This window comes from Megalobrama amblycephala, linkage group LG1, assembly GCF_018812025.1.
Source record: "Megalobrama amblycephala isolate DHTTF-2021 linkage group LG1, ASM1881202v1, whole genome shotgun sequence".
NCBI classification, from domain to species: Eukaryota; Metazoa; Chordata; class Actinopteri; order Cypriniformes; family Xenocyprididae; genus Megalobrama; species Megalobrama amblycephala.
This window is the reverse complement of record NC_063044.1, coordinates 29,290,150-29,299,310: the sequence shown is the minus strand read 5'-3', so window position 1 is coordinate 29,299,310 and position 9,161 is coordinate 29,290,150. Positions and strand designations below refer to the sequence as shown.

The 9,161-nt window shown below is 35.7% G+C and overlaps 1 protein-coding gene across 2 annotated transcripts; it reads left to right on the top strand.

Annotated features, from left to right (window-relative positions):
* Nucleotides 1-27: 27 nt before the first annotated feature.
* LOC125267114 (coiled-coil-helix-coiled-coil-helix domain-containing protein 5) lies at nucleotides 28-3,602 on the top strand. Of its 2 annotated transcripts, none has more exons than XM_048188434.1 (4): nucleotides 28-165; nucleotides 1,536-1,676; nucleotides 3,027-3,178; nucleotides 3,277-3,602. In XM_048188434.1, exons 2-4 carry the CDS (start codon nucleotides 1,546-1,548, stop codon nucleotides 3,300-3,302), a joined length of 309 nt encoding a protein of 102 aa, XP_048044391.1. In that variant the 5' UTR covers nucleotides 28-165; nucleotides 1,536-1,545; the 3' UTR covers nucleotides 3,303-3,602. The 2 variants fall into 2 exon arrangements, with proteins under 2 accessions (XP_048044391.1, XP_048044382.1); XM_048188425.1 differs by lacking the exon at nucleotides 28-165 and adding an exon at nucleotides 1,076-1,222.
* Nucleotides 3,603-9,161: the final 5,559 nt, after the last annotated feature.

The following is a 9,161-nucleotide window of genomic DNA, read 5'->3' as shown; positions in this document are numbered from 1 at the left end:
TCCGTCGACCCTCCTACTCTCCACCTCCTCCTTGCAGGCGCTGATGGTAAAAAGTCAGCTTCGCACCGGCCTGTTGTCTGGCCACTCTACAGATTTCTGAAAAATTTCAGACACATACGACAGCTTCCGCATACGCAAGCACGTACGCCGGTGACGCAATATCCGGTAACGTTACTTTTTTTTTTTTTTTTTAATTTATTGAACAGAAAAACACATTCCATACAGTTACAACAAAACAGAAATTTCAAATGCTAGTGGATATTAAAAAAATTATAGGAATACATTAAAAAGTGTACATGCTTGCAAAATTCTAATAGCTTTTTGTTTCTTCGAGGGCAATATAGATTCAATATAATATTTCACTTCATTTTTTAAATGCTATAAAACATGTTTTGTTTTTTTTACCTCAAAATGTACATTTGTGTATATTTGGCCATTAAAAAAAATAATAATAATAATAAAAAAATAAGTACAAGTCTGTTTATCTTTGGAGTTTATAATTATGTCTAAAAGAACATCTTTCCACTGTAAAATAAAATTTCCATCAACATTTCCAACAATAAAGTCAAGTACATTTTGCCAAAAATATCCGGTACATATAACAAACAATATTTCAAAGTCAACGTGATAGTAAAAAAATATATATTACACGATTATATTTCTCAGGAAAGTTCCATATACATAAATAAAATAGTCTAGCTCCAATTTATTTTATTTTATAGATGATTTTAAACAAGCTAACATTTAATGATATTAAATGTAAACGTAATATATTAATAGACATTTACTTGCACTAAAATAGTGACAGCCAGGGTTTTTGACACTACAACAAATGATGAAGATTCCTATATATATATAGTCGTTATTTCTTTTTTATTGTTTTTCTTCTGGACTTTTCTTCTTTTTCTTCTGTAACTTAGTAGCATATCACATGAAAACATTCATTTAATTCTCATTATTGTACTGAAATGTGGCTTCTTCAATAAAGAATAAAAAAAGACGATAAAATCATAATATAAAATAAATTTAATGTTTTTAAGTAGCGTAAAGCCACGCCCATTCTTTCACCCTACCAGCGAAACGACCAATAGGATCAGGGTAAGTGTAAAAATGGACCAATCGTATTCCTCCGGCGGGAGCGCGGACGTTCTCTCTGCACATGTGCGTGATGTGCCGTCGAGAGTAACCTTCAGGAGAGTGAAAAATCATATTTGTTCAACATGTGAGTAGTGCTGACTGACAGCTGTGTGTTTGAGCCGGTTTGAATATGTTATATTTGTAATTCTTGCGCTGTAATTCGACGACAGCAGCCTGATAGCACACCGAGCTGTGTTTGGACTTCATTAGCTAAAATGAATGAACTACTAGAGTGTTTATTTTGTAATTAAAGATTTTCTAAACTTTATTTGACAGACTGTCTTTGTGCGCATGTCCGTCTTGTTAGTCTTCCTCGTAGCACCGGTCACCTGCAGTGTTGATAATTTATTGTAATGTGCATTTAGGCTGATAAAACATGTTTAACTGCATGATAACAGGGAGGCAGCAATGGCCATCACAACCAAATACTGCCAGAAGGAGCTGGAGGAATATGGTGGCTGTGTTGTGTCTCATCCAGCATCATGGCAAGAGAAGTGTCTGGACCTGAAGCTGAAGGTGGCCCAGTGCACTTCATCACAGTATGTCCGCATGTCATGCTTTCAGACAAGAGCATTTCCATTTCTTCTATTCTCTTTGCTATTCAAAGCTATTTATATCACAACACTTATGTAAATGTGTTTCCTTAACTTCAACCACTTTTTCTGCTCCAGAGATGTTGAGTTGTGTTCAAATGAAAAGATTTGTGTTATAAGTAGGTTACTGTTGTCTTAAAGGGTTAGTTCACCCAAAAATGAAAATAATGTCATTAATTACTCCCCCTCATGTAGTTCCACACCCGTAAGACCTTCATTCATCTTGAGAACACAAATTAAGATATTTTTGATGAAATCCGATGGCTCAGTGAGGCCTGCATAGGGAGCAATGACATTTCCTCTCTCAAGATCCATAGAGGTACTAAAAACATATTTAAATCAGTTCATGTGAGTATTAGTGGTTCAATATTAATATTATAAAGCGACGAGAATATTTTTCGTGCACCAAAAAAAACCGACTTATTTAGTGATGGGCGATTTCAAAACAATGGTTCAGGAAGCTTCGGAGCATAAATGAATCAGTGTATCGAATCTGCTGTTCGGAGCGCCAAAGTCACGTGATTTCAGCCATTGGCAGTTTGACACGCGATCTGAATCATGATTCGATACACTGATTCATTTATGCTCCTAAGCTTCCTGAAGCAGTGTTTTGAAATCGGCCATCACTATATAAGTCGTTTTTTTGTTTTGTTTTTTTGCCGCTCCAAAAATATTCTCGTCACTTTATAATGTTAATATTGAACCACTGTACTCACATGAACTGATTTAAATATGTTTTTAGTACCTTAATGGATCTTGAGAGAGGAAATGTCATTGCTCCCTATGGAGGCCTCACTGAGTCATCGGATTTCATCAAAAATATCTTAATTTGTGTTCAAAAGATGAACGAAGGTCTTACAGGTGTGGAACGACATGAGGGTGAGTAATAAATTATATTATTTTCATTTTTGGGTGAACTAACCCTTTAACATTGACCCATACTTATATCTATGACAATCTATTATGAAAAATATAATCATTTAATAGCAACTACCACACAGTTATAAAAATATGAAGATAAAATATGAGACGTGATGTTTAAAGCAAAATAAAGAAACATCAAGCTAATCATAATTACTTGGGAAAATATTTTTTCCCTTCAAGCTGTATTTTCTTTTTTTCAAAAAGTTATATTATTATACATATGAAATATTCAGAAGACAAAGGAGTCTGCCATTGTATTTCAAAAAATGTTTAAATTTGTACTTTCCACCGCTGAATACTATTAAACATATTAAAATACAGGAGACTTTATTTATGATGTTTCCCCCCTCTTTTTCTCGCATCTCAATGCAGTCCAGTGATAAGGAAGATCCGAACAGACTGTGCTGGTGAGTTTTCCGTGTTTGAGCGCTGTCTGCGAGAGAACCAGAGCTCTGCCGAAGCGTGTCAGCCTCACCTCACCCGTTTCCTTGCCTGTGTTGAGAGCGTCGACCTTTCAGGAATAGGTAAGCAGTAAAGTCTGTGCGTTTGTATAATGCAGCTTGAATTTATGACTGGGAGTACAATGAATTTAAATATTTCTAAAAACTTTTTTTTCCAACAGCAAATGCTGCGCCTCAGCCCACATAGATGTTTTTGTTATTGTTCTGTCTAATGAGGACAATAGCACAGGTGTTTTATACTCAATACTGGGAAGATACAGATTATGGAAATATTATCTTTTGAAGAACTGCAACACACACACAAAAACAAGAACATACATAAATCTTTTGCACATCTTTTTTTTTCAAACTGTTTAATGTGATATTTGATTTGTTTTGTTTTTGGAACTTTCATACTATTTATGAGAGAACTCATTTTTAAAAGTTTCCATGATATTAAAACATGAAGTTACAATAAAATATGCATTTCTGTTTTTATCTCTCTGCACTTTTGAAGATCGTGTGTCCTAATTTAGTAACATTTTACCAACAAAACTTTTTGTTTCTCTGTTAAATCCAAAAATGTTTTTTAACACACCAATATGACATTCTTCTGTGAGAATCTGATCGCGGTGGACTAGAGAGACATGAAATTATATTTTTGAATGAGAATTTTTGAAGAAGGAAAAAAACTTCAGTATTCTAATTAGGAGACTTGGAAAAAATGAAATTCTGTAATTCATTCCATTTCATTCCAAAAGACATTTTCTTTTTTCCTAATGTGAGTATTTGTCTCAATTCTTAAGTCTTATTTAAAGTAGCTTCACCTGTCACTGAAACATGATTTATTTTCAGAAATATATCAAAATTCTTAGTGCAATGGAAACATAATTATCTATAATATATGTTTATTTTTTAAAGGATTAGTTCACTTTCAAATGAAAATTAGCCCAAACTCACCCTCAAGCCATCCTAGGTGTTTATGACTTTCTTCTTTCTGATGAACACAATCGGAGTTATATTAATAAATATCCTGACGCATGCGAGCTTTATAATGGCAGTGAACAGGGGTCACGAATATGAGCTGAAGAAAGTGTTTCCATCCACATCCATCCATCATAAACATACTCCACACAGCTCCGGGGGGTTAATAAAGGCCTTCTGAAGTGAAGTGATGTGTTTGTGTAAGAAAAAGATCCATATTTAACAAGTTAAGAAGTAAAATATCTAGCTTCCGCCAGACCGCCTTCCGTATTCAACTTGTGGAAAAAAATGGAACTGGCTTCACATCAGTTAAGCTTTTTCCATAAGTTGAATAGGGAAGGCGTTGGATGTAGCGTAAGCTTTTTGAACGGCAAGAGTTTTACAATTTATTTGTAAACTGAATACGGAAGGCGGTCTGGAGGAAGCTAGATATTTTACTTCATAACTTGTTAAATATGGATCTTTTTCTTACACAAACGTGTCACTTCACTTCAGAAGGCCTTTATTAACCCCCGGGAGCCGTGTGGAGTATGTTTATGATGGATGGATGTGGATCGAGACACTTTATTTAGTTAATTCTCATTGATCCTGTTCACTGCCATTTTAAAGCTTGGATGCATCAGGATATTTATTCAAATAACTCTGACTGTGTTCGTCAGAAAGAAGAAAGTTATAAACACCTAGAATGGCTTGAGCGTGAGTAAAGCTTGGGGTAATTTTCATTTGAAAGTGAACTAATCCTTTAAAAGGGGCTCTATGTAGAATTCAGAAACCCTTATTAGCGACAATGGTGGCCATTAAGTGAACTGCAGCCAGCAGCTTTGCTCGCACTCGTGCACACTAATGTACAAGGTCTATTTGAGAATAGACCTTGGGTCTATTTGAGAATATATTTGGAATCAGTCCATTTTCTATTGGCATTACAGTACAGAATGGCTGGTTCGGCATTATCTTGAACATTGTATAATTTGTTTTAATGTGTCAGAACGGAAGAGGCTTTCGGGAGCGTCCTTTTGATTTTCCTGGCAAAAATGTCCCGAGTCCTTCACAAAAAAAAAAAAAAAAAAAAAAAAAATCAGTGTTCAGGCTTTTATAGACAATCTAGGAAGTCGGAGAAGGTCTCGTTTTTTACGTTTCATTACACGCTGGCAATAAAAAAAACGATTAATAGATTCTTATAACCCATAAAATGTCTTCAGAAGGTTTGATTTAACATGTGAAATCTTGGTTCAATAAGCATAAATTCAGGTTTAGGTCATTTATAATGGGTATTTCTTGTTCTCTGTTAGTCACCGTTTGAATGTTTTTCTCCTTACCTTGGCGTCACTGTGTATAATATTAAACCAAAGAATGCAGACATGTAATATCTCCCCCTCACATGGCCACCGGTTCCCTGCGTCCAGGAACAAAAGACTGTAGGGAGGCATTAGATTAGGATTGCTTTGACCGCTGGTTAAACGGGAGGGAGGACACAAGGTTCTGAGCCTTTGACCAATGAGTTGAACTGAACTTTCATTTGGTCCATTTATCAAAAGTGGAAAGAAATGTAGCTGATTTACCAGAATCACATACTTATCAGAATCCATGAGCCATAAATCACACAGCCAAGCGTCAATGTTTGAAATGAGTTATATTGGAAACCCGAGAACACCGTACACAAAAACACGTTCACTGAGAGTGATCACACTAAAAGAAACAGAAAGATGGTACATTGATCTCCCCATCAACAGAAATATAATAACACTCCAAATAAAACAGTCCAGTATCACAAAATGGTTCATGAACATGTGAGCAGTCGGCTGCACACTTGATGTACCAGAAAGTCAAGTCCAGTGTACTAGAAACTACATTTCAGTTTGTCAGGATTTTCATAAGCAGATGGTGTTACTGTACATTCTTCAATATAAATAATACATTTCACATAATTATACAGTATATCATGCTGCAACATAAATATTCCAATGCTATTGTTGCCATTAAAAAATAACCAACAAGAACATAATGAGTAAAAAGAGGTGAAGTAAATAACTACACGTATAACAATAGTGCTAATTACAACAACAGTCATATGACCAACACGTTTAGTATATTACAATAAAGCACAATTAGCAACACTTTGCCAAGTGTACACATCCTGTAACATTTAGGGGGTCTTATTAATACTTTGTGCTATTTTTCCTGTCAGTACTAAAGAGATAAATGTCATATTTATTATCAACCCTGTAACTGTAAGGCTAACTAACCCTGTAACGGCAATAACCCTGATCATTTCCTTATCACGGAGTCATCTCAGTTTGGAGATTAGAGCACATCCCTACATTTTACCTGATGCCTAACAATCTAAAAACCTACCTGTTTACCATAGTCGCTGTATAGCAATGCTACTGCAGGAAACAAATCAAGGCCCTTGATAGTTTTCACATTTCTCACTTCTTTTTTTTTTTTTTAATCAGAGAAAATGTACCCTGTGTCCAAATGTTATACTGTTTAAAACCTGAGATTTAAATTAAATCATCTCATTTGTGGTTTTGTTATATGAAATATTAAATTACAGCATAATCAAGACTCCTTCACTATTTTTGGTCTTTGAGATATCTTCTTCAGTTATATCTTATAGACATTTCATTATTTTATGATGTACTATTTTCATTTTAATATTTTGTCTCTTTTAATTGTCCAATGCACAGTTAAGGCGGCTTAAAAAAACAAAACACTGAACCTCTCTCTGAGAAACTAAATCCAAATTAAATTTCTTCATAAAAAATACTGCACTAGCTGTCAACATTTTTAATTCGTGAAAAGGAATTTAAAATGTTAAAAGGTGCACTCAGTATTTTATTTTCTCATTAAAAGGGTTTTACACTTAAAAAAATCAGTAGTGCTTTTGAAAAATAACGTGCTAATAAACAACATTAACATGAGATGAAGACTCATATAACAGCTGTCTTATTTATTTTACATGCTGACATCTCGTTTACCCCCAATTGTGAACACTTTTGTCTGCAGAACTGATTAATAGTGTTTTTAACAATAGCATCAGTAACTTAGCTAAACAAAATAGTTTTTTAAGTATCATTGAGATACTATTATAGCTTTTATTATTTTGAAAATGTTTTTATTTTTATATTTTCCATTTTCACTTCAATTTTAGTTAACATTTTAATAATTCAATTGTGTTTTGCCCTCATTTGTATTAGCTTTTTAAAAAAATGTCTATATAGTTTTTATTAATTTTTATTCCAGTTTTAGTAATTTTAGTTTAAATGAAATGAAAATTAAAAATGTTGCCTTGGCAACTAGATAATATTTTATTTTATTTCAGTTAACATTTGCTTTATTTCAAGTAATTAAAATGTTTTTTTTGTTTTTTTTAATGGTTTTAGTTAACTATAATAACTCAAGAGTGAAACATTTGTTTGTGTGATGCTGCATCCACGCCACTAGGTGTCAGTGTAAGTCCAAGACAACTGTTATATTGGTCAGCTCGACATACATAAAACTACTGAGTGCATCTTTAATATACATTTTCACTTGACAAAAAATATTAATGTACATTTGACTTATGCCAGCATGCTAGACTATTTTGGTTTTCATGTTAGATTTAAATAAAAGCTTCCTTTTCATAAGGAAGGACCTAAAGATGGCAAAGCAATAACAAGAGAGTGGAAATTGGCTTGGGCTGTGTCTGAAATCACTCCCATACCCCTGCATTATTTGAGAGTCAGTATTGGTATTGGTGTCCGAAACCATAGTGGACAGAACCTCCAGCTCACTCTGTTTCATTCACTCATTCAGTGGACTAATGTAGTGAAGAGAATGCTGCAAAGATGACATTTTTGTAGGCCAAACCCAGAAACGAGTTCGCATTTTGGCGCTTCCGGTTTCATTATCCTGAAGTCATTGAGTTTTTGGTTAAAAGCATGAAATAAGGTCTGTGGTTACCATGAGCTAATTTTCACGTATTGTTCTACACAATACAGCATTAATAGCTTTTACTTGTCTTGAAAAAGGCATTTGCTAACAAGTGGCTAAATGGGACCTCAGAGGTTGTTGGGGATATTAAAGGTGCAGTAAATGGTTTCTGAGAAACACTATTTGAAATCAGCCCAAACAAACACACCCCTCCCTTCACTGTTTCGCCCCCAAAATGCACGAGTGGATGTCTGTTTATCATAGCTGAAGCGAAGCAAAATAATGCTTCATGAAAAATAAAGCAAAGATGATGTAGGAACGACAAGGAAGAACAAAAAAAATGAACATTCAGTACACAAGAGTAAATACAAGCAAGAGTTGGTTGATAGTCTCCAGCAGCTCCAGACAAACAGTGACACTCAAAACAGTTCTGTTCCTATAGTTAACATTACAACAACAGCATATCTTGGTTCTGTGAAACATAGCAAAACCAATGTTACTCACGTATGTAGCAGAAACAACGCAGCCTCGGCGTCCATTTTCAGTCCTTCCTGCTTGGATCTCTCCTTCCCTGGAATTTTTCTAATATTAACATGAGCCTTAAAGCTCTTGCCTGATCATAACTCTTCTTTTCCCAGTGATATTCCACTGACCTTTTCTCTTTTGTAATGTCTCTCAGCTGTCTCTTTCTACAGTCTTTCTTCAAATCTCATTCTTGCTCACTCTGTCTCCTCCCCCATCATGAGTGGACACGCCCCCCTACTGCTGATTGGCTCACTCTCTCTCCTCTCCCATCATGAGTGGACACGCCCCCTACTGCTGATTGGCTCACTCTGTCTCCTCCCCCATCATGAGTGGACACGCCCCCTACTGCTGATTGGCTCACTCTGTCTCCTCCCCCATCATGAGTGGACACGCCCCCTACTGCTGATTGGCTCACTCTCTCTCCTCCCCATCATGAGTGGACACGCCCCCTACTGCTGATTGGCTCACTCACTCTCCTCCCCCATCATGAGTGGACACGCCCCCCTACTGCTGATTGGCTCACTCTCTCTCCTCTCCCATCATGAGTGGACACGCCCCCTACTGCTGATTGGCTCACTCTGTCTCCTCCCCCATCATGAGTGGACACGCCCCCTACTGCTGATTGGCTCACTCTCTCTCCTCCCCC

What these genes read in the sequence shown, in the direction of transcription:
- LOC125267114 (XM_048188425.1), top strand. An exon ending in GCCCAGTGCACTTCATCACA is followed by an intron (nt 1,677 to 3,026) that starts GTATGTCCGCAT and finishes ATCTCAATGCAG; the next exon opens with TCCAGTGATAAGGAAGATCC. An exon ending in CGTCGACCTTTCAGGAATAG is followed by an intron (nt 3,179 to 3,276) that starts GTAAGCAGTAAA and finishes TTTTTCCAACAG; the next exon opens with CAAATGCTGCGCCTCAGCCC.